Here is a 26,211-nt window from a genome sequence, read left to right on the forward strand (position 1 = left end):
GGCATAATCTTTTTATTTATTCCTCTGGAGTGGCTTTGTGTTTCATGCTTTCTTCCCTGAACCAGTCCTATTTTTATTCTGCTGTTTGTAATGGTGACTGATAAAATCTGGTCACTTTAGCCTGTCTTCTTCTCTGTCTCTGTATTCTTCTTTTAAAGTTAAGAACAAACTAGATCTGGGGTTGTTAGGTTACAACACACATGGTTTTATTTTGACTAAGCCTGGGTTTCCTTCATAGACTGTATATAAAAGATGGGCACATCCACTGTGACATCACTGACTGGTGTCTGGCTCCACAATTTAGTCACCAATATGTTTATATTTTCAGACTATAAACATGGTTGTTTGTGCTGTTTAACATGGGAGTCTATGGGGGATGGAGTTGCTTTTGGAGCCTGTCTTTTTCATTATGGGGAGATTAAATTGTCAATGCTGACCTTGCAAGATCAGAAACTAAAAAAACACTTTATGAAGGCAGCTGGCTCACAGTCTCGTAGACATCCCACTCTCAACAAACCAAAGTGTCTTCATGCTTGTTGCTGTTAAAAATTTGAACAAACTGTGTGGTTTACTGTGTGCTTGCATACACGTCTGCGCTCAGGGTGGTCAGTGTCTTTGCGAGCATGCGTGGTTATCGTCTTCTGTTCTCCTGTTCTCATTCATGGGGGGGTTTATTCAGAAAGACTGTGAATGCATTCCTACATTCCTGCTGATTTACTTATGCATGAGCACTCATCCTGCACACAAACCCACAATTTTGAAGAGCAAGTCAAAGTGAAGCTTCTGAGGTGATTGTAGCTGCCCTTTGCAACACAAAGAGGCAAAATAAAAACAGCCTAGAGAGAAAGAGAAAGGGAAAGAGAGTGTTGTATTGCATACTGTTGAGCTCTGTGCTGTAAGTGTAAAAGGGAAACACACAGAAGATGAACTTGGTTAACTATGTTTCTGTCTCTGTGGTTCTGGGTACGTTGCAAACCGGAGCCCTGCCTCGCTTTCATCTAACACTTGAGAGCTTTATATCTGGGATTTTGGCACCCGACAGAGTGAGAAACGACTGGATGTCACACCTACACCACCTCACTTGTTCTGTATTTTTGATCAAGGTCATCAACTGGAATGTGGGATGTTTCCCAAGGCTGGTCAAACTCTGTTAAACATCTCAGACTACATAATGTGAGAAAAAGCATTTGCCGCTATCCTGAGTTCTTAGTTTTTTGCTTATTTTTCAAACTTACATGTTTCAGATTGTCAAAAAAATCTAATATGATAAATTAAATAATCCAAATAAATACAAAATGTAATTTGTAAATGATGAGTTCATTTATTGAAGGAAAAAAACTATCCAAATCTGCCTGGGCCTGTGGGAAACAGTAATTGCCTCATACTGTTAAATCATGAGTTAACTGTGACTAGCAACACCCAATCAGGAAAGGAGCAAATGCTTTGTCATGGCACAAGATAAATATATATGCACTGTCCTGCAGAGCCCTCAACCCCTTGAGCCAGCTCATCACCAAAACTGGATATAGATTTACGAGTCGAGTGACCATCAGCCACCTCCTGTATATGGATGACATCAAGCTGTACACCAGGAACAAACAAGGCATTGATTCACTGATCCACCTCACCGGGATGTGCAGCAAGGGCATAAGGATGTCACTCAGGCTGGATAGGTGTGGCTGAATGGTTGCAAAGAGAGGGAAGGTGATCCAGACTGAAGGGGTGGAGTTACAGGACAGCTCCAAGTACTAGCAAGCTGAAGGGTGGTAATAAGATTTGAGTTATCAATACAAATGCCATACTGGTCATCAGATTACTATGCTGGGATGATAAGCTGGCCACAGGAGGACATACATGTCACTGATGTCAGGACACCAAAACTCCTCAAAAGCGCCTACAAGAGGGCCTCAGGCAGCTGAAGACAGATGGTGATGAGGAATAGGAAGAGTGGGCCGATGGCGCGATATGGCAGCCTCGCTTTTGTCAGTCTGCCCCAGGGCAGCTGTGGCTACAACTGTAGCTTGTACCAGTGTTCCTCCACCAGTGCTTGAATGTGAGAGTGAATGAATAGTGGAACTGTAAAGTGCTTTGAGGGTCTCAAAAAGTGCTATATAAATGCAATTCATTATTATTATTATTATTATTATTAAACACACACACAGCCCAGGAGTGTGAAACAGAGGTTTTATATACAGGAAGGATGGATGTAGCCACCACTGCATCGTGTACTGGTTAGTAAAGTCTCACGGTGAAGTCTTGACCTGAGGTAGGGAGGGATACTGGGAGGGACACTGCATAGTCACAGGGTAGTGACGAGTTAATTACGCACTTAAGTCATACCTTGTTCTTCCTGACTTGTTGGTTTTAACAGGAATTATAATTTACAAAATAAATGTAGTGTTCTTTCCACTGGATTTCTTTTTGCAACCAGAGGACCAAAATAAACCATGCTGGTTTGAGGCACTTTTGCTTTGGTTTCATTTTTCACTCCTATCATTTAAATACAGTCTGTGTTATTAAGTAATTCAATTATTTTTTTCTTGGCTTTATCGACCCTGACAGAACATATTACAAGAAAGCCGTTGTAGCAGATTTATGGCACATCCACTGTACATCCACTGATGTCAACTGTAGGGCAGTGGCTACAGTGGATTAGGTTAAATTATACACACACAAACACACACACTGACTGCTGATGGGCTTGCAGATGTTTCATATTACTTTCTAATAACTGTCCACTGTGCTGGAAGAACCTCACAGCTGGCTTTTATCACGGGGAAGTCTGAGTTCATCTTCGCTACGATGAGGTGTCAAATAACACATGGAACAAACTGGTATTACTGTAAATTTCAAATATCAGTACATATCCTTGAACCACACCACTCCTCTAAATCTTAGTTCGGCTTTCACTCCTCTGTTTGGTTATCTTCTTAACCTTGGACTCTTGGCGAGTTATTTATCTTAGCATTCAAAAGGACAGATATTTACCCTGGACTGGGCAAAACGGGAAAAGAATGTGGTGTTGTAGCTGATAAAGGCCAGAAAAGTGAAAGAACGCAGATGACAAAATTAGGGTGGGAGAATAGAAAGAAGGTTATACTGGTAGAGGATATAATTGAGACAGAAGAAGAGAGGAACACATCGTATAAATTCGTGACTAAGGCTGCCAGTGTATTTCCCTCCCATTCTTATTACAACTGTCTTGTGCGGGTAGTGATATTCCATATTCCATTATCCAGCCGGGTAAGGCTTGCCTAAGCCTTTTGATTTCTGTAAGCGGGGCTAAGATGCTTTCTTCCTGGTCCTCCTTTGAAGATCTCATTTACTGTGCGCCACTGTCAAAGTCACGGACTCCCTGCAGAGGAGCTTAGCAACACACAGTTGGATAAAGACTAGATGACTCTTCATCTCCGCTATCTATCCCTCCTCTATCCTTCTCCCCATCTGATCCTTCAGCACTGATCGGTTACATTGTGCTGATGTTTCTGTGTGCATCTCCTCTGGTTTACATGCAGCTAAGTGACACAGATCAGGTTATATTTGTAGTTCACATCTATTCACTTCCTTTCAGTTTCTTTCCTGCTCTCTCAGAAGCTGCGTTTCCCACCTTATGAGAAAAAACAACGGGGAGAAACAGGCTGATATTGCCATTCTTAAATCTCTTTCCTCTTTACCTACAACTTTGTGTCTGCACGTCAGTACAGTTTGCAGAGACAGACAGACCCCTGTGTTTCATCGCTGTTTCTCACAGGTATTACCGCCTTTTAGTGTCTGCCCGTTTTAGCAGCACAGCTTCCCACCTGTAACATCATGTTTTAACTTGTTGCACAAAATGTCACAAAAGTGATGAAAGCGGATCGTTACCTCCTTCCTTTAGCCTGTCCTCCCATGCCCTTTAACGGTAGAAACGTTTGTTTTCTTGCCCTTGAGGAAGGGACAGTTTCGGCAACATACAATTGTGGCAAGTCTGAAATTTCTAGCCCTAGATGCCATTTCCAGAATAGTTTGAAGCAGGCATGCTAACTGATATAGAGCCAGTTTGCAAATGCTTTGCATGCAAAAAGAGAGAGGAAGTGCAGTTGGTTTTGATTTGTATCACTATTTAGTTAAGTTTGTGCAGTAAAACTGTTTGGCTGGAATTGAAATACACAATTTATTATACCAGTGTTCTCTGTAAAGGGGGACGAGCACACATTTTCTATGCACTCGCTCATTCTCAGGGCTGCTAGCTCTCTGTAAAATACAGTTGTAGGTCCCAACAATACCCTGCACAAATACTGACCACTGCAGTTACTTTTAGGGGAAGATCATCTCAAAATCTTACATGAAGTTGAGGCACATTCAAGTCATTGCTAACTGATTGATGCACTTCCTGATATTAGTATCAACGCTGGCTAGAGCTGATGTATATCACAGTTGAAAATCTTGTCTTGTGACTACATGTCACACTGTCTCTGAAGCAGAGAGTTGAATAACGAGCTTGTAGCAGAGAAAAATAACAAGATGTTTAAGAAAAACTAAACACAATTGTTGCAAATTGCATTAATAAAGTTTCACATGTCCTTAGATACACTCCTAATTCGTGAGATTCATAACTACTACTTAAAGTAAAGGACTGCACGTTACTGATGTAATAACACTCACTTCCAGAAGGGGGAGACAAAATTGGCTCTTAAATGCCGTCATTTCAGCCGTGCTAGCATTACTCTACTTAATTAGGTCAGATTCATTTGCAACTTTTTTTCCTAATCACTGCTACAGTCGTCTACAATCCTGCATTAATAATAACTAAAATGGTGTGCATCGTGTCTAAGAAGGCCCTGCAGTAACAAACCCACAGAGAGTTTTCACACAGCTCTGCAGTTCTTCACTGCTTAGGGCCCGTTTTAGTTTTCTCATAATTGTCTAACCTGCAAAAGTGAGTTGAAATAACACAGTTTCCTGAGGCAGCGTCTGACCGTTTGTTGTTGTTGGGTGTCTTTTTTTCAAAAACCTGAAAAACACCGGCGTCGTGTTTCACGCGGTCCAAAAACACAACATTAAACAAATGCTTATGTTTAACTGTATCTACACCGAATATGCGAAATGGCAATTATTCCAACAACGAGTGGTGATTGAAGTAATGTATTAATGAGTAATTAATGTTGCTTTCATTTGGAGAAAGGGCAATACTTGTGTTATGGGGAAAAGCAGTGTTGACATTGTTGGTTAGAGCTGCATCTCTGGATTTTTGAGTATATTCTGAGTAACAATCCATCGGGTTGCTAAAAATCTTGTAGCTTCAGTGCAGCTGAGTGATCCCTCTGTCTCCAGTGCAGAAAGAGTTCATGCATTAAAACATAAATTCAGTCAAAGCGTCTTCGTCTGCACAGACAAATGCAACCCATGGTGTTTGTGGGAGAGACATCGTAACTCAGAGGTCCGTGTTTTTGCTTCAGACGTGATTGTAGAATTGATGGTTTAATGATCACCTTTTTAAAATAAGAACAAACTCATACTTTATGCTTTCATTAAGCCTCGCTTTCTGACATCACTCTGTCCGATCTTTAATTCAAAGCTTGCGACAGTTTCATTAAAGCTGGTCCTGCCGAGCCAATAGATGAATTTTCAACTTCACCACAGTGGCTTTAATTCAAGTTAATCATCCGTGAAAGGGGCTCTTTCATATAGATTTGTCCTCTTATGTAGATAAAATAAATCTGGTTTGTAAGCTGCTACAATTGCTGCTGGTGAATGTTCTGTCCAGAGTTAGAGGACTAACATAGAAACTTGGAGTTATTTTGCAAAAGCATCGAGAAAATTTCACCAGCAGCTCAAACAAACGTAAATTTCTTCTCCTTATCCAGTTAAGTGTGGCCAAGCATTGATAATATAAATGCTGCTGATGTTGGACACATGTGAGACAGCATGTGAAAACTACTACATTAATATGCAAAAGGCCAGATGTCATTCATCTGTTTCTGTGTATTTTCTATGAATTTTTAACTAGAAGATGTCAAACTGTGTCCAGTCTTTGATTTATTGTGGTTTGCCTATGAGCCAAATAGATAAACATTCATTTGTAGCAACAAGAAAAAATGATTAAACCTTTGATAAAAACATAACAAGGTTTACAAGAACCGGTTATCACACGGCATCATCAAAAGTTGCCAGTCTCAATAAGAGCGATACATTGGCTAATTTGTGGTGTGTGTGGCTGCAGTGAGTGTGTCGGTTTCCCCCTGATAACTGAGAGTTTTACTGAATGAGCATTTTGAACAGAAGTGAGCTGTTTGTTTTTAATTTATCCATCAGAAATTGTCCGGTAAGCTAAAGTTTTTCAGGCATAGTTTTGAGAGATATTTGCAAACAGTGAAAAACACTGGAAATTTTGGAAAGGACAGTTCTTTGTGATTGTGTCATTGCTTGGCTGTTTATTGTGGACAGTGGGGATTCTGCGTCTGCATGCATCTCTTTTCCCGTGCTGTGCCACATATACAGAATGTTAGGATAAAAATGTGCTGTTTTTACCCCTCAGCTGTAAAAGGACATGTTGGCGGATGGGTGAGCGGTGAGGTCACTCATGTTTGTGAATGAAAGTAACTTGAGAATGAGGATAACTTCAGAACGATGTGGGATTTTGAAATTCATACCATAGATGCATCTACAAAAAATCTCAGACAACTTCGAATCTCAGTGACCTTGAACTCAAAGTCAAGGTCAGGTTTTCTGAAAATCTTTGAATGTGATAACTTGTGAAGGATTTTCAAATTGACACCATATACTTGCACCTATACTAGCAGGCTGACGGGAAGCACTGGCAGGTGCCAGCAGGGGTGCCACCAAGGGGGGACCGGCAGGAGGTAACTGCCCCCCCCCAATACTTCCCTATGTTGATAATTTTAATAAATGCGAGCACGAGAGAGAGGAAGATACCCTACAATGAGCTGAAGCATTAGCTTATTCTTTATTGTTATTTATTGGGCTCCATCACTTTGCAAATTGGGCAACTTAAACAAGATGACATGTGTGAAATTGGTAAAATAAAAAATAATTATTTGTGGCTGTAACTAAAATGCGAGCATTTTGTGAGCACCATCGCTTCATGCTCGACTCTCGGGGTTCAGTAAAGCTCTCTTATTGCATGTTTATGGCGGCAGGATGGATGTTCACAATTAAATTTATTTCATTCACAACCAATTCAGTCTTCCTGTTTTTGATCAAATTTTCCCCCGTCTGGTCGCCCAATTAAAAAATAAATAAATTCTAGAAATGCCCCGGGTCAGGAGACCTTGGATTCATGCAGGCACAGGCGTTATACACTGAAGCAGAAGGCTGTGAGGCGGTGCCAGCTTCAGCCTCTTTTTCTACTCCAACATTTGGCAGCAGGTTTACTCAAACGCCTTTTCACACACATTTAAAAGTGTTTTCAGGCCGATTCAGTCCGAGCGGTTCTGACTTGTTTACGAAAGGGAGGCTTAGCTCATCGGCCGTGCATAATGGGATCTCGCAGAGGAAGAGTGATGAGCAAGAGAGAGTGTTTCTAAGACTTTAATGAAGGCTCACAGCTAGCAGAATGAGCTGTTGTTCTCAGTGGCTAGAAGTCACTCGCAGAAGTTAGTAGACACATGCTAGACTCATTCTCTGCACTGCTGGTACATTTACGTGTGTGTTTATCACATGTGTGTTGTAGTGTACGCTGAAAACAGGCTGCGTCTGTTCAAGCCTAATGCGAACGGTGTGATTCGGATGACGTGCACTTAAATGAAGATGTCCGCCCCCTCGTTGCACCTCACAGCCCTCTGTGCAGGATGTCAGCAGATCCTCTTATTTATTTATTTTTGCTCCATGTAAACTCTGCTTTTCACATTTAATGGTGGCAATACAAACAAGTTTATCTAAAGTATACCACAATGCCTTGGCATATTCCACAAGTGGACTTGAAACACAGCTATGACATTTTCCACAGCTTTGACAGCCTCTCTCACAGCAGCTACTGGCTAACTCTCATGCATTTATCCATCATAACAGACTGATGATCCATTTAGAGGAGAAAAACAAGGGGTGATTGTTTTGAAGAAAAAGAACTCCTTTAACTTCTCGAGGAAAATAAGTGCCTAAAATTATAGAAATGGCATTTTGGTTAAATAGGAAAAAAAGAAAAGAAATGCAGACATAGCTTTTGTCAACCGATGAGTCAAGCCAGAGTTTGACATTTACATTTTGTGGCATTGCTGTCATTGAGAAAAAAGGTCGAAGAGGTTGGGAGTTTGAACAGCTGCTAAACGTCAAGCAGTTTACTCTTTATCTCGGCTGAAGTTTTATTGTGAAATTTCAGACAGGATCCTTATCTGAGACAGCGGTCACGTTATCCTGTGAGCTTTCATTTTGCAAGCGAATTTTGGGAACGTTCCGAGGAAAATGATAAGCATGAACATGAAACACGGGCTGTGACAAAAATCAGTTTTCTTTGTAAAGCTTACAAATTCAGATAAAGGAAAACGAAAAGAATTATGCATCAGAAACCTGCATAACTGTGGCCATACCATTGTGCAGGAAGATGGTGGGCTGCCCCCTACAGGTGGATAGCGAGTTAAGTTGTAAAGCGCTATACAAATACAGACCATTTACCATTTACCAAGTTAACCACTTAAATTGATTTCTGGTGTCTTCGGGCAAACCCTGCAGATTTGGACCTTGGTTTTACTTTTTTGTTTTGTATTTTTGCTGATCTATTTCATTTGCAATCACATTTTACTGTACTTTGCTGCATTTGGGTAGGTTTAGCCATTAACAATTGCTTGGTTAGTGTCCGGAAAAGGTCATGCTTTGGGTTAAAATGCACCCATTCACAACAGCAAACCCCACACTGAAAAATTATGATCCAGCCCTGCTCAGAGATGAGTCCTGACTCCTCACCATTACAGGTGCATGGGCTCAAACAATCTGCCTCACCTGTTTCCGTTTTCATATCCAGCTGTTTCTTTCAGGTACATTAGACGTAATAACTCGGTTTCACAACACACGAAACTCTCATTTTATGTTTAGTTCAAAATGAACTGAATTTTGATCTAAACAAAAAAGTGAGATGCCACTTGTAACAGTGGAAGAATTTTCCAAGGTTTTAGCTTCTGTGCAGTTGTGGTTTTGTCGGTCCATTGGCATCCACCTCTGTGTGACTGCACACTGGGCATTATTATTGCAGTATGCTTTACACTTGCACCCTTTTGTCTTCTCCCATGGCAGATTTCTCTGGAGGCCCACATTGCTCTGCAGGAGTCCGGGGTACCCCTGCACTCCCTCCCACACACCAGTTGGAACGAGATAGATTTATTATCTTGTTTGGAGTTTGTAGATGAATGTGGCAAATAGCGGGTCAACTGTGAGTGTGCTGTGAAACATCCATATGTGTTTATAGAGCTTTCAGTCTGGCTCACAAAAAGCTTTTAAATGGAAGCGACAGGCAGCACAAACAGCTCACGACTCCTTCAAGAAATATATGCACAATCCCCTTATCTGGTTAAGAGAGACAGAGAAGAGACAGAGGGGGGAAAGAGGGATAATTACAAAAAGAGTGACGCTTTCTATTTTTAAGCACAGTGGCTGGTGTGGCTCCTAAGTTTGGCTCTGTGTTTGTGTGTGAGTCCAGTCACCTCGGCTGAGGTTTACACCTGCTTCAGGTCGGGATTAGGAAAAGCAACAAATACAGGATTTATCTCCGGTAAATAGGCACCGGTGGGTTAAGACGACACATGAGCTAACAAGGCATTGCATTAATTTAATTGTGCTTAAGCTAAGTGCAGAGAGGGTCTAAATGAACCAATTTTACATTTCAGAACCTGTATCAGTATTTGTTTGAGATCTCACCTTTATTACATGTTTTTTTGTGTATTGTTGGCCCCTGAGTCCTAATTTGTTAAGTGATTAGTGCTGGTAAAGCACCTGTAAATATTCTATTACTGGCACTCACTAAACCTTCACTACAATATTTCAACTATGAGTAAAAATGTTGTTTTTCACATAAAACCTATTTACCTACTAAAATCTTGACGTGCAATGGCTAAACAGTAGCACACTATAGAGTTTGCATTTTAAAGCACCAGCATTAGAGTCTTTCCAGCAATGATCACTGGTTGTACTTCAAGTTATCCGTGTTTGATTAAGTTTGGTTAAGTGTAAAGTTACCAGCTAATTCCATCGAGACTGGTTAGTAACCTCCAACCATAAGCTGCCATAAGATCAACACAGACATAGATACCTACCAATTAGCGCTAAATTACAGACTAATAAAATACTAGAATTTCATGTACAAAAACCAAAATCCAAACTTCTATGGCAGGCAGAACCACACAACAAGGCATTATTTATCAGATAATTCCTTTAAAAATGCTTGAATAGGTACCAACATCACCAAAATAATGATAGCTAGCAAACCTAGCTGATAGCTAGCAAACCTAGCTATCAGTTAGTGCTGCCTGTGTTGGTACACATGCTAGCTTTTAGTCTTAGCAAAATCCAAATGTTACAGAAAAAAAAAATCACCCACCTCTTCTTCATAGAGCGCTAAATCATTGTTTTTCTGTTTTTCTGTAAGTTAGTTGTTAAACTACCTCATATCGCTGAGTCACCAGTGATGCTGACAAATGGGAGTTTTTGCCTGCCTGGCATAAAATCTGGGCTCATTATTGATGTTTGTGCCTAACCAAATAACCTGTAGTTAAATGATCTAGAAACTGTCATACTCTTTCAATGACATAATTTTGACCACAACTCTTCAGATCCTTGTTTGCTTCAGTGTTTCCTTTGCCCTTCTCATCCTCCTCACCACATCTATTCAACCCACTGTCTTCCTTTCATGTTCCCTCTTCAGCTCACCACCTCTGTTTCTCACCCAGAGGAAATCAGAAATGTGGGTGATTCATGGGTAGCGACATTTACCGTACACAGTGATTTATGTCCTCTCCATATCCTCCTGCCCTCTTCCCATTTCCTCCGCCCCTCTCTACCTTCCTTTAGTCCTATTTTCTTTCTTCTGCTGTCATCTTCGCACAATCCCCATGATTTTTTTAGTACAGGTTTTCGTTTTTGTCTGTTTGCATTTTTTTTTCGTACTCTCTGAATGTCAAATGTAATCAGATAAATAAAGTGATAAATGAGCATAATATAACAATGCAATGTTTCCAGACACATTATCACAACATACATGAAATATTCCAATAGATATGTGTGTAAGGGCTGTCGGGCTAGCCTTCATCTCTCCTTCGCCCTGGTAAATACTGCACAACTAAAAGCTGAGGGGAGCTCATAACTCAAGTCCACTACAACAACCACTGAATACAAATCAGGAGTGTAGCAGCCAGCTTGAATAATGACACCTGTGTGTGTGTGCTCCTGTGTTGGGGTGATTGGAGGTTTATTGCTGGTCACACTTTAACCCTCTCTTCCTGTACTGTGGCAGCTTCATTTGTGTGTACAGGGATGGAAAGATCAACCTTAGAAGACTCAATCGACTGCAAACCTTACACTTTCTATCTGCTGATAATCGCTAAACGCTGAATCATAAGACAAGGCAGGTGTCATCTAAAGTCCTGATTGTGTTACTCTGTGGTATAGAGTTCAGTTTTTGTCCACAGACTATTTATTGAAAAAATACAGATCCACTGGCTGGATGCTGTGCTCTATGTAGTTTATATGTCACACACCACTGTGCTGCTGTAAATATTTACTACTTCAGCAAACGTATGTTTATCTGACTGAAAATAGACTCCAACGAAAGCTCTGTTTACTCCAGCTTGATTATCTCTGCTACAATCTACTGCTAAAACATGAATGTTTTGTATCTGTACCTCAAAGGGAGCCTATCATGATCATTTTGAGCCTCATGTTCTTGTTGTTGTTCTCTGCTAGCATAGCTTTGTGTCATTCACATTTCAGAGTCATCCTTATTTATCCTGGACTGGACTTTGGAGCGGCTCCTTAGTTAATTCACTGTCTAAAACAATCCATTTTTAAGTCCATTGCTCCACCCTTTGAGCTAGCTGTCTTCTAATTGGTTACTTTTTGTTAAACAGAAGTTTTGAACAGAAAGTGGGTGGGGCTTCTGTGCTGACATCATACAGAGCCATGAGTGCAAAAAAATGCCCGAAAGAAAGCATTTAGAGACTCAGATCTGACTAAAAGCACTTACTTATCGTACATTGAGCCTGGTCCTGCAGGAGGTTTCTTCCTGTTAAAAAGGATTTTTCTTCCTTCCCACTTTCACCAAGTCCTTGCTCATAGGGGGTCCTCTGATTACTGGGATTATCTTTCTAATATTGGAAGGTCTTAACGTTACAATGTAAAGTGCCTTGTAAAGCCACACACAACCAGTGGAAAACATTACTTCTACATGCCACTGTCACCTGGTGTCCCCCCCTCTTTTTTTCTAATGAGCCCAGTGTTAATGTAGTGAACCATACACCCAGTAATAAACAAAAGCACTTTTGAAACCCAGCCAGGCATGAAGTGGAAACCCTGTACCTCGTTGTGGTCCAGTGGCCCATGTGCTCACCTGATACAGATTTTGAGGTTGTGACAAAAGCAATACAGCTATCACTTCTTAGTCTCTTCTCCTCATTTCTGCGGTGTGCAGCAAATGAGAGGGTGAGCCGAGGATGTGTGATGAACCACTATGAAATTATAAAATTTTCCATCAAGGGTGTTTATTTCTGTGTGTGTTAGCATCCATGGTTGGGCTTGGTCAGCTCACTGGGAGTCATATTTTATATTCAGCTGCTTTTCTTTTGCCACTATCAATGCAAAGTGGCCATGTGTATCTGCTGTAAACATCCTCATCGAATGACCTGCTTTTTTTGCAGTCTCATACTTGCAGTCCAAGCAGAATCAGAGCTGATATAGCACTCTCTAGTGGAGCAAGACGCTATATGGGTGTGTTACATGTTTACCAGAAACCATAAAAAGCTTATGTCTGTGTGCTGCTCTGAGAGATAAGGTAGCTGTGTATAGTAACATTGTTATGCTTGCAGCTTGTAAAGTAGGTCAGTTTCGAAGTTTTTAATAATGTATTGTCTGTTTTGTTTATTTTCATATTTGAAGTGATTTTTTTTATTACAAACGGGCAACTTTGGATAAAGAGTAGAGTTAATTAATCTCATTAGTTTGGATTTAAAGATGCTCTACAGTTGTAATACACATGCATTTCATTTAATTGTGATTAGGGCTAATCTATCTGCTCAGATTATAGACTTTACACACAATATCTATGAAAATAGAGGCTCTAATGATAGTTTGGGAATTGAAGGAGTCAGTATTTATTATTTATTTTGTTCCCAACCTAAAACCCTGTGTAGTTTGAAAGCCTTGTCCACTTCTAGGATAAAAAAGAAAATAATATTGGCCAGGACTAGAACTAATAATTGTTTTCCTCTTAAATAATCAGTTGTTACATCACTAAACAAAGCTGCTAATGTAGCAGCTAACTGCCCAACTTAGTTTCCTTCCCTGATAATGTTATCAGTAGTTAAATGTTATTTAAAGACATATTGTAATTCAGTGTTTCTGCCACTTTGGAGTTTGTGTTGGAATTGTTTGTTGATGTGGTCAGTACTGTTTCTAAGCTCACTGATTAATATTATTCATTTCCAATTTAAATTAACAATGTATTCATGTATTTTGTGTTAAATACATAAAAAAGCTGAATCAACTTTTTGGGATTTCTTTACCTGAATGATTGAGCATGCATCAAGACACATGAAAAATGCTTCACGTGGTTACACAGAGAAACTTTGAATGTGTGGTTTTATTTGATCAGCAGTCAAACATCTGTAAATAACAACCCTATAGGAAGGTTTATTATGACAAATGAGTGTGAGAAGAGATCTTAAAAACCATAAAATATTGAATTTAAATATATGAGTTTTAAAAAAAATGGGATGTTCAAATAAACAAATAGACATTTTTCTTCCAAACTCCACACACTTTACCTTTTCAGCAGATCACACACCTGGCTGGAGCTCTGATACAAGATGTAAATCAGAAGGCTAAAGGAAAATAACATCCCAAGTCATTATCGTTATTTTAAATGTGACTGTTGCTAATGAAGCATGGGCTGTATTTTTGTGCCTGTGACCTTTTAACAAGCAGGTTTTGTTGGCTGTCTGAGCTCTGATTATTCTTTCACAGACTATTTGACCTGCAAACAAGCCCAACAGTCTGGCACTGGTGATTTATGATATTATCTTTAGACTCACAAAGACAAGGCTGTAAAACAACCTCTGATTGTCCCCTAAAAGGCACACCAGTTGATTTAAAAGTGCTGAAGGAAGTAGGCTACGTAGCACTTTACAAGTAAATATTTGGCTTTTTTTCCCCATCTTTTGACCTGACACCTTGAACTGATTTGGAAACCTGCGTTAGAAAGGCTTTAGTGTCCGTTAGTTTCTGTTTTGTTTAGCTTATGCAGTGGAATGGTTTGTTGTGTGTACTAAAGGCCCTCGCTCCCCTCTGCCCTCTCCACCAGGACCAGATGGTGTCTCTTTAGGCATTCTAATGAATATTGATATGAGGGGTCTTAGTTAACAAGAGGGGGGAGGGTGCATATGTTGGGCCAGGGACCCCCAAAACTGGCATGTAGTAAAGGTCTGTGGTGAGGGGAGTGGGTGTGCAGGGGATTTATATCTGAAGAAAAGGAACGTTTGCGACTTGCAACAAAGCTCCTTTCTCATGCCCGTAAGCTCTCTCTTGTCTCATATTGGTAAGATATTAATATGGATTAGACAGTGATGAGACTGAATTAGTTGCCTGGCGATGTCATCCAGACACTTGAAGATGAGATGCAGAGCAAAGATGTGGTGCAAAGTGTGATATGGCATAAATGGGTAAGACAGAGAGATGACAAAGGTGAGGCAAGTGGGAGCACGAGGTGAGGAGATGGACAGGTTAATCTGGTGGCAGAGTTAATCCTCTGGCACGGCTCCCAGGTCTAAAGCTCCTGAACGCCTCTGTATATTCCAGCCTGGGCTCACCACACTGAGGTTGAACCACTGCCAGCACCCCGGGCTGGGCAGTCTGACCCTGGGGCACTGGGGTGCAGATTTCTTTACGGGAGAAGCTCCACTTTTATTTTACCAGTGCCAGGATTCCTGTATGTGGAGGGATAGCAAGTGAATGATTGAAGGTAATTGCATTACTACCCTCCAGCTGGTGCAAGCCAGCTGTAGCCCCCTGCTGTGACCCTGTTATTGTAGAAAAACACCCATTCAGGGGGCAAGAGAATCAAAGTGCTGCATCTTCACCAGCAGGAAAGCAATCCCGGGATGCAGTACTGATCGTTTGTTTGGCACCGAATCCACATTAACTGAGTTGTCCTGAAGCCGTGTTATATTTCATACCCTCTGCAGTTTGTCAGGAAACATTAGCAGGAACTCATCCGCAGACAGATGATGAACTGAGGCGCTGTCAGCTATTTATAACTCAAATTAGACCTTTGTTAGATATAAGGCTAAAGGGGCAGGCAGGAAGAAGGAAGAACTATAGAAAGATGTAAAGGAGTTGAGATTGGCAGAGACAGGCAGGGGAGTGAGGGTACTGGGAAAAAAGTGATGGAGGGAGACATAAGAGAATAAAACTGGAACGGCATAGCTTTTCATCGTGAGGACACAACCTTTACTGTCAAATGCAGCCCCTGTAGCCCTTAGATAATGAGACACAGTGTCAGACACATGCATACTGCTGAAGGCTTCCAGTAGGGATGTAGAAGCTCCACAACTTCAGATTATATCAGTGACCAAGCGGGTAGTTTTAGAATCTATGGTAGAATATGCAGAAATTAGCTCTCTTATATTGGAACATTTTTCATGGGTAGCTTTGTTTTAATTAGCATAAGGAAGCTTTAACTGGGTTTGCACTGGTGGAGTGTGTGCACAAAGCTCCACACGTGTCTGTCTATACTGAGTGAAGTGGGGGGCTGGTTGCCTCCTGAAAGCCAAACTTTGACAGCCGTCTTGCTGGCGGGAGGGGTTCATCATTTGACAATGGGGAGGGAATAGCAATGGAGGGAGCCTGTGTGAGCAAAACAGACACGAGAGAGAAAGAGCAGCGGGGGAAGGGAGGAGGGTATCAGACTCGGGGATAAGGCAGCTGGGCTGAAAGCAGATCTCATTGTGCGCTTGTCCTTCCCAAGTCCCTCCAAGTCTCTGCAGAAGCACCTGCGATCATTGCTGTCGAGCTCTGCCTCCTCAGTCGAGGCATGTGGATCTCAATCGCAGGTCAAATTGACAGAAGGACGACTTGTTAGACTCTGTTTTGCTTTGCTCTGGCGTTTTGAGTGTGGGTTTTGTTATGGCACTGGTGTAGGCATGGTTGTTTACTTGAGGAAGAGCATCCACTCTCTGCTGTCCATCTTCAAGAAAAAGGGTGAGTGCCGACTCACGTGGAGGCTGCAGTAAATCTCTTTAACTTTGCTGTGATTGATTGTTTAACCAAGCTTTTTATCATCCTAAATATACCTTAAAAGCAAGTACTGTTTTTTCATTTTAACTGACATCTACCTCAACAGTTCACAAACACACCGATGTGTAAGAATTAGTGTTGAAGGTAATTTGGAGGTCCTGTCTAATGAGATAAAGCTCTTTGCTGACTTTTTGGGGGGGAATCGTATTAATCAACCCAAATCCCTAAACCTCCTGCAGGGGTCTGGCAGAGTATCAGGGAGGGCTGCTTCTTCGGTTATTTGTTGCTACTGGTTAAAGTGTTACATATTTGAGTAATTGTCATGAGATGCTCACAGTTGTCAAGTGGAAGTTTATAGACTAAACTGAGTGTAGTCCATCCTAACTGGGAACCAGTGGGAGCGATAAAGGAAGGAAAAGGAACAACTCACGCTGACCCTTGCTCAGCTAAGATTTTAGCCAATTTGCATGACTGATTTCCCATGGAAATGACTTCCCAGTTCATACACAGTTGTGCAGATTTTCATGAATTTGTGGTTCAGAATCCTAGATGTAGCACTGTGATGTAGCTGCCATCACTGTGGTTAACACAAGAAGGCAAGAAGCCCCAATTTTATCCCACATGCCAAAGACATGAATGTTTGGTCAGTTGATTCTACGTTAGCTAAAGGTTTGTATTATTGCTTTTCTCTCTTTTTGTTTGCCTTGTGATGGACTGGCAACCTGTCCAGGGTGCCTCTTACCCAGTGTCAGCTGGGATCAGCTCCTTAGCTGTCATTTGACGTCGTGCAAAGCAGTCCTGCAGAGAGACAGAGCTTGGTCCAGTTCCCACACAGGAGTCCTGTTTTTGTAATAGTCTGTTTATTTGATCAGTAAGAGGTATGTGTGTTGTAGTTAATATTTCAGCAGGGTTTCTTGCAGCATCCTTGCATGAGGACAGATTATCGGCAGTAATCCCTGCAGGGTTTACAAGGAAGCAAGATACTGCAGGAGATTAGCCAGGCCATAGTTTACTGCCGAGGGCCTGGCCAGACTGGGATGTCTGCACGCCAAACTTGGATGAGGAGACTTAATAAGTGCGCTGCATTAAAGGTGCGCTGACAAACGCACATTCTTATCAGGTGGAAGTGAAGCAAGTTCTCTGTCAAGTTGATAAATGTCTGTATTTATGCTAACACCACTGCTTTCATTGGGATAGTGCAAAGAGTTGATGTCTCACTATTGTTTTAATTCTGAATAATTCTGGATAAATGCTGTTGCCAAAATTAGTAGTTCTGATGTTACAATATGTGTGAATAAAGGTTCTGTCACACAATAGGGTTCCAAAACAAATTGATATAAACTCGATATAACTCCAGTTCTGTGAGTGTGTTGCCCCTGCTCTAACAGGCATAAACCGGTGGTTTTGTGTCTTTGTTGTTAGCTGTGCCATCCCATTGACCTTGCCCTTGAGCAGGACAGTGATGGGTAGACATCACAGTTGTTGCAAGACATGGTTGGAGTGCAAAAATCGTTTTTTATAATATACCTGGACGTTTCAGTGCACGTTACAAAATTAAGACCATTCTTTTTGGTGAATTTCAGGCATTTAAAGGTATAAAATACCAAATAGATTTGACCTTTACTATTTTTTCTTATTATATCAACAGCTGGTCCCAAGGTGAATGAAGACCAGAAGAGGTTGACAGTCCATTATACAGCCTCGCAGCACTACCAGGAGAATGTTTTCATTGAGGGCAGCAGGCCTCAGTACTTGGAAGACCTGCACACTGAAGCTCAAGAGGGACTCAAGATACAACAGCAGGAAGGTAAGGCACATTCATTTGATTCTTCATATCAATATGACATAACATAACATTTTGTTAGGTCTTAAACTGAAGATTTTTGTATATCCCACTTTATTTAAAAAAAAAATGATTGCATGTCTATATAAGAGTGATTGTATATGGAGCTTCAGTTTTTTCAAACTTGTCTGTTTTGATCTCTCAGAACACAAGAATGGAGGGAACTTTCCTGACAGTGAAAGCATTGCTGTAAGTGCCCTAAAAGCTCTGTGGATCATTTTACTCGTTATTCCTCAAAGCAAAGACAGCTACCTAACTACACACCTCTATGTGTGTCGGTGTGTGTGTATCCCTGCAGTCCACAGACACTCTTCATCCGGAGGATATCAACTCCAAGGATGGAGATGCATCTCCAGAGTCAAGAGCCAACTCTGGGAATACTGATAGCACAGTAACCTTTGCTGCGATGACTAGACCTGCACTTACCCGCCAAGGCAAGAAACAGCTCTGCTTGTGTGTGTAGAACTTGGAAAGGAGGGATATGTATTGCCTTCATCTTAGAGGAATAGGAGCTAATCATAGTGCCCATGAGAGCAGTTTGAGCTTTGTTCCTGAATTTACTGCTTTATGGTGAATCATAGGTGGGTACTTATTTAGCATGCACGTCTCATTCCAGCTACTTGGTGCCTCTGCAGTTATGGTGTGAAATCAAAGGAGGAGGAACTCGATACACAGACACACACTCATACTAACATACTCTTATGCACAGCTGAAGATTTTTTTTCTGTAACTCAAAGAGTTCTAAACATCTAAAGACATCACAGCAGCTCTACACATCGCAGGCTGAAGGGGAAAGCGTGCCATTCTGTGTGTGCATGCAGGGAGTCTAATTGGTATTCAGATCATATATTTACAAAAAAAAAAACTTAATTATCAAGAGAAGAAAAGTGCCTAATATATTTTACTTTATATATAATATATTTCACTGCTCCCAGTATTTAAGCACTGTTCTTACTGGCCACTTTTTTGGGTGCACCTGTTCAACTGCTTGTTAAAGTAAGTATCTAATCAACCAATCATATGACAGCATTCTATGTAGGCATGTAGACATGGTCAATATGATCTTCTGAAGTTCAAGTCTCAATCTCTGCTGCCATATTAGGATTAGGAAGGTCAGAATTTGGCATAAATAACATGGAAAGCGTGGTTCAGGTTGGTGGCAGTGGTATAATGGCGTGTTGGATATTTTCTTGCCACACATTCTTGCCCCCTAAGTTCCAAATGATCATTGTTTAAGTACCACAGCCTCGCTGATTATTGTTGCTGACCATGTCCATTCCTTTATGACCACAATGTGCACTTCTTCCAACAACTGGAGGTTGAAATTCCATGTCACAAATCATTTAAAATGGATTTCCTTAATATAAAATTGAGTTCATTGTACTCAAATAGCCTCTAAAGTGACCAGATTTCAATACAGTAGAGCACCTCTGGGATATGATGAAGTGGGAGATTTGCATCATGGCACATCTGCAGCAACTACATGATGCTATCATTTCAATACTGAGCAAAATCTTTGTTTCTAGCACTTTGTTAAATCTGTGAATTAAGGCAGTTCTGAAGGCAAAAGATGTAACTATTAAAGTGTCCAATGAGTGTACAACTTTTTTTAGTCATGCCAGCAATCTGGCCCTAAGATTGATCATCTCCCTTAAATATGTCAGTACATACTGGAAACATTACCATTAATCCTATATAGATATCCATGGCGCCTACATATGTTGTTGAAACACTGACCTTTCCTTGAGTGCCATCATAAAATGTGCATACATATTTAGAATAAGCTGCTGAAACTGGCTGCAAGCTCAGAATATTTAGGCATTAAGTATTTTTCTTAAATTTGTTTTTATTTTTCCAGAATCTGTTATGTATTACTTGAAAAACTAATGACATTTCCATCCATTTTATTCATACTGTTTGGTACTAATTGTCACTCTAATGGGCTACACCAAAAAGTAGAAGATTTTTAACCGCATACTTGCATCCCATTACTATGCTAGGATAATCATTATAGGCATGCTAGCATGTTGGTGGTAACATCTAGCTTAGGTAGAGCCTTAAAGAGCTGCAAATATAAGAGTAGATTCTTAGGAAGGATTAGCATAAACTTGCTCCTTCTCCCTGGTTGTGGGAATACCTGAAATTTGCTGCCACATTTGTCATAATGACCATAATTAATCACTATAAAGGACAGTCAACAGAATTTCAATTAGCAGTTAGCATGAACATGAGATGGGGCTTTGGCAGTTCTACAGCACAACCTGCAAAGCAAAGAATTCACAATTCAGTTTTTAATGTGCGGCGAAAAGTCAGACAAGAATATTGAAGCCTGAAATGTGCACATGTGAAAGTTTTGTTTTTTTACTTACAGGTTCTACATTCAAGCCCCTGAATCCAATCAAAAGACAAGATAAGAGCAGGAAGAAGACCAGGAGAACCACCATCATGGGTATTCCCAACCAGGTCCAGAAAGAACTTGGTACGCTCAAAGTATTGTTCTTTGTTGATGATGAACTAAAACTATATTACCATGTTACTAATGGTGCTAACAGTGATATACCTTTTTCACAGGCCTAAACAGAAACTCCACCTTTCAGCCGCTTGTTTCTACTGAGGTCTCTGTCAACACACAGATCAGTAACAGCCAATCATCAGGTGTCATCACCATTTCTACAGATGATGGGACTCCAGTCGCAAATAAGTTGGGAGCAAGGGTACATGTTTCAGAGCTGGAGGTAAAGAGTTATTCAGAAAGAACCTATTCATTGTAAATAGCTTTGATATATGTTATAAGTTTAATATGCCTTTTATATTTCAAGAATGGTCCACTCCACTCCACTCTAAGCAGGCATTCAGAGGTGAAGAGCTGGTGAGGAAGCATCTCCAGGACCACCAGGACTTTGGTTCCCAGCTCTTTCCCACCTCCAACCTAAGACCCAAGTCTCTTGCAGTACCTGGCATGACAACATCCACCTCTTTATCTCCTTCAATGTTTAATTTCCTCCAGGAACCCCAGGTAGGAATTAAATCAAGCTGTTAGATAAGAAAACTGTCTTTAAATTAGTTGTGTGAACTTTGTTTTTAATTCCTAGTTGATTATTGGCAATTTGTCACATTTACATATGAAACATTTTCTGTTTTCTTTCAGGGGCCAGTGATGTCTATCTCTCCACAGGCCACTTACTTGTCTACAATCATTCCTAATGCTGTAATGCCAGCATCGATTGAATTCATTGAGATTGACCGCAGTACCAGCCGGACTCGTGGCAGCAGTGTCAACCATGGCAGCAGTGTTCGCACTGTAAGCAAAAGCAGCCTGGCATCTGGGGACTCGGCAGTCAGCCCCTTGCTATCCAGAAGATCAGATGGTGACACTTCCCAGACAAACCATTATCACAATGACTCCACACTGGCCACATCAGCTTCAGGGTCAAACTGGAGTGAGTCAAAGTCTTCTGAGACCATTATTTCAAACTCATCCCCACTGTCCTCCAAGGGTAGCACACAAAGCAGTAACTCTTCACAGAGAGTATGTCTAAATGGGCAAACCAAACAAACTGCTGGGGATCAGGACCTTGTTAGTTTCCGTAGCTCTGTTCATGCGATTAGCAGCCCTAGCGGTAAAGGTGAAAACCTTGTTACAAGACCAGCAACAGAATCTGGTGAATCGGTGGCGGTGGCTGCTGGAGAAGAAGCAAAGAATAAAAAGAAACGTAGCCTTTCAGTTATGAAGACCAAGCAACCTCCAGCACCACCACGTAGATCAAACTCTCTGCACAGTAATAAGATTAGAGGTAACTCCAGGGTGGTTATTGTGGATAACAAAAGTCTTAATGACTCTGCTTCTGGGGAGGTGACATTTACTAGAGAGAATATTGTACCAGAGGATGAGACAAAGTTGGTTTCTACAAATAGCACTAAGATACCCGAAGATGTATCAAACTTCCTTAGGTCAAGCTCTCCAGATTCTTCCACCAATCCTCTGAGTTCTGCTAAGGCATCTTCAAATGAAGATGGGCTATCTCCAGAATCTAGTTCCTCCCCACAGAAAGTTCCACCAGAGGATGGGAAATTTGAACGGACCATTTCTCCATCTAGTGGTTATTCTAGTCAGAGTGGCACGCCAACACTTTCTCCAAAAGGGATCTCCCCAACCTCCCCAGAGAAGCAGAGGAAGAAACCAGTCAAGCCGGAAAGATCAGCGTCGCGAGCCTCATCCTCAGCAGCATCTCCTTCATCCTCAGTTACGTCTTTATCATCTGGAACATCTGAGCTTGCCAATACAGAAGTTTCTGTGTGTAGCTCAAATCAGCCTCCACAGGGATCTTCACCAACTGTTGCTACAAAAGACCTTGCACTGAAGAACAATACCTCAACTTTTAGAGAGGAAGTAAATGAGCTATTGAACATCCCACCACCTCCTAAAGTCAAAGCACCATGTCCTCCTCCTCCAGAGACATGGGTCCACAGCAGACGCACCTTGGAGCTCCTCTGTGGGCCTTGCCCTAATGTTAAACAAAAAGCAGCACAAGTACAGGAAAGCACAAGTAACGACACAGGAACCCAGACTGAAACTAGGAAAGAGATGCAGGTTTTGGATCAAATTCAAACAGCTACAGACAAACCTATCATAGAACTGTCCAAAACTCAAGCAAAGCCTGAGTTACTATCAACAATGCATCCTGACAGAGTTCATGTGGTGCAGGAGGGTAAGGAATATCCAGAACAAGAAACATCTTTCGTCCAGGACAAAAGAAAAGCAAGCGTAGATGTTCAGCAGCAAGAACAGAGTAGTAGCTTTGTGATGAAGGAGCCAGAGAGTCAAGGGACAACTCCAAAGAAAGATCCCCCTCCTGTCATGAAGAAACCCATGACACTACTGCACAAAGGGGAAATGGTCTTGGCGGAGAAGTCAGTGGAGAAAGAGAACAATGTAACGAGTGGCACAGCAGAGGTCACTATATCTGTGGAGAACTACATGTCTTTAGAGAAAGGTGTGACAGCTTTATTTGACGAGAGCAAGGCTGAGATGGACAGAAGTGAAGTCCAGTCCATGCAAACACTTTCAATAGAGGTCCCCAGAATCAATAAGTTTTCTCCGCCACCTACCCCTCCCCCAGCATACCACCCGACACCGCCTCTATCAAGGAAAACACCTCCCTCAGCAGTATCTACACCTCCAAATGATTTACAAAGGGTACAGGAGGAGATCCACATTGTAGAGTCCTCCTGGCCACCTCCACCACCTCCTTTGGAAGGGGACTCTGTATTTGATGGAGTGGATGAGGTTGACTTTCCTCCACCTCCTCCTCCATCCATCATAACCGACAGTGCACCAGATGTGATGGCTGGTTGCGTCACAGAGTTGGGCAACCCTAATGTGCAGACTGTACAGAGTTCAGATTTGCACCCAGTTGTTCCACAACCAGTTATAAACGACACAGAACCAGTGATTGACGTGCAGGTTCCAAAATCTATAGCTTTTGAGGAGATTTCTTCATCTGTTTTAGAGACTGTATTGCCTCCACCAGTGGAATCGCCTCTTATACCAAGTATGAAAAGAGCAGAAAGCCCAGTACCAAACACAGCTGTAGATCCTCCCGGCAGTTTCCAGAAGCGAGGTTCTCTGCAAATTGAAGATCCCCCTGTGTCCATCAGTACTCAGTTTTCAGCTCTGACTGTGCCTGTAGCGCCTCCTCTACCGTCAGATAATTTAACTCATGGAGTTAATTTCAGAAGACATTCCAGCCTAGCAAATCGAGATGCCAGGACCAAGGAGCTCCTCTCCCGCCACAAAAGTGTTCCCATTCCCAAAGAGGATGCTAACATACCTCTTGTCACCCCTTCCCTGCTTCAAATGGTTCGCCTGAGATCAGTCAACATGACCGAAGATCAGGTGCAAAGTCCGCCAGAGGACAAGTCCACAAATGAGGAAGCACCAGTTAAGGATAATTCCCCAGTTTCTATCCAAGGATCTCAAAACATTCCTCAAAAACCCATCCGCAAGTCTTTGTCACTGAAATCTCCCCCTCAGGCCATTAAATCATCCTCTGTGACAATGACCAGTCCTTCAATGCGCTTACAGGAAGCCATACGAATGAAAACTGCAGCAATGTCTTCAAGAGATGGTCTGCCCTCCAAACTGGGTGTGAAATCATCGACATACAGCTGCGTCAGTGACCCAGGAGCTTTGCCACGGAAATCACACGAAGGATATGACATGCACAAGTCTCCAGCTTCTACTGCTAGCTTTATCTTCTCTAGGAGCACAAAAAAGGTTGTCATAGAGACTGCCTCATCCCCTGACGCTCAGGCAAATCTAAAGCAAAGCTTGGCAGCTGAGCTCATGCAAGTGTCCGATCAATCCAAGGCTGCTGTGTTTACATTTGATGGAGTGAAGTGTGATAAAGTTCCTCCACCTGTAGCCAAGAAGCCGACGCAAAGCAGCATCAACTCTTCACCGAGTCTTCCGAATTCTTTGTCAAAGATGGAGGTCAATGTCAAAGGGAATGGAGCAGTAGTAGGAGGAGAACATAGGAGTGGAATAAACCTGTCTGAAACAACAAGTAAGTTTATCATTATATTTGTGCCTTCATTGGTGTTTTTGCTGCTGAGTTTGCAACAGCTTCAAGGTTTGTTCTGTACCAGCATGAATAAATAACTCTTCCAACTCTTGCCATGAAAAAGCAGAATGCAAAGCAGAGGTTGCAGAATAAGAGTCACCTCCGGCACAAGCCCAGTACAGATGCTGCTGGTTTGCCTACAGACTTTTTTTTTCTCCAGTTAAATGCGCAAGCATGTGCTTTAATTAACCGTAACCTGAAGCTCGTGATCATGTCTCAGTAATTCGATTAGATTAGGAAGGAATACTCATCAAGCGTGTTCCTGTAACTGTATTATGGTGATGCTATAATGTCTAACCACCACTTGTCTTCCCCCTCCAGCAACCAGAGTAACAGCGGACACAATTGAAACACTGTTCTGAAAGACTTCTTTGGTGATTAAACAAGAACCAGGCTGATACCAGAGGAACAGAAAAAGGACAACTCACAAGAGAGACTGACTGGCATTAAGAGACATTAACTAAGTGTTTGTGTGCATTTCCTCCAAAAAGCCTTAGCCTGTATTGGCCTTCCTTAATATTTATGCAAAAAAAAAAAAAAGTATCACTCCCAATTTCTTAAAATAGCTTTATTCTGGAGTATTTTTCTAAAAATATAGTTTATGTCCTACTGAGGCCCCTCAGGGTGAAGCACTGTACATTGGCTGAATTGCAAATATTTAGCTTGTGTTAGATCGCCTCCCAGAGGTTCCATTAGGTAGTTGTAATTTCAACTCATTGAAAACGACTTGTCTTCGAAAAAAAAGCATTTCTGTACATAGATGGTCTGTTTCCCCCTCCTCTTGTATTATATATATTGCAATATTGTCTGACAAAAGCATCCACTGTAGGACAGGATATCCATTCCTTACTTAGACTGAGTGAAGAAATTACTGAGCTTAGCATCATTCACGCTTTTTGGTGTGGAAAGCATTTGTCAAAAAGGGATGCCGCATACTTAAGAATTCAGTGTTTTTGTTTTCCCGAGATGCACTTTTGTAAACAACATATGCTAAATAGTTCAGACTTAACAGAATAAAAGCATCTAAATACGGGAGTAGGTGAAATATCAAGTAGATGCTTTTTTTTCTTTTTTTTTTAGCAATTCTTGGGTGACTGCAAAGCCAGCTCATCAGTATCCTATTTATTTATGTGTGATTGTTTTCACCAGTAGCACTGTCAGTCACCTTTTCCTACCAAATATGAAATATTTAAGAATTTGTTTCATCTGAAAACCACCTTTAGGGCTACGACTGGGGTGACTGGCCCTGGAGGACCATTACACTGGAGCAGGATGTCAGTGTTTTCAAAAGCGGACCTATTATTGTAATCCCTGTGA

At 41.5% G+C, this 26,211-nt stretch overlaps 1 protein-coding gene across 5 annotated transcripts in view; it reads left to right on the forward strand.

Annotated features, from left to right (window-relative positions):
• The window catches only part of nhsl3 (NHS like 3), a 37,233-nt gene extending 11,799 nt beyond the window's left edge, over positions 1–25,434 (forward strand). For 2 of the 5 annotated variants that reach the window (XM_026155687.2, XM_026155690.2), the window contains exons 2-9: positions 18,077–18,235; positions 18,417–18,460; positions 18,570–18,705; positions 20,643–20,750; positions 20,843–21,006; positions 21,117–21,287; positions 21,420–24,837; positions 25,216–25,434. In XM_026155687.2, the coding sequence (XP_026011472.2) occupies positions 18,077–18,235; positions 18,417–18,460; positions 18,570–18,705; positions 20,643–20,750; positions 20,843–21,006; positions 21,117–21,287; positions 21,420–24,837; positions 25,216–25,256 (4,241 nt within the window). In that variant the 3' untranslated portion in view covers positions 25,257–25,434. Of the gene's footprint in view, positions 1–16,211; positions 16,393–18,076; positions 18,236–18,416; positions 18,461–18,569; positions 18,706–20,642; positions 20,751–20,842; positions 21,007–21,116; positions 21,288–21,419; positions 24,838–25,215 lie in introns of those variants that run through there. The other 3 variants (XM_026155688.2, XM_080295899.1, XM_080295900.1) reach the window with 2 other exon arrangements.
• Positions 25,435–26,211: the final 777 nt, after the last annotated feature.

Source organism: Astatotilapia calliptera, chromosome 22 (assembly GCF_964374335.1).
Source record: "Astatotilapia calliptera chromosome 22, fAstCal68.1, whole genome shotgun sequence".
In the NCBI taxonomy this organism is placed as follows: Eukaryota; Metazoa; Chordata; class Actinopteri; order Cichliformes; family Cichlidae; genus Astatotilapia; species Astatotilapia calliptera.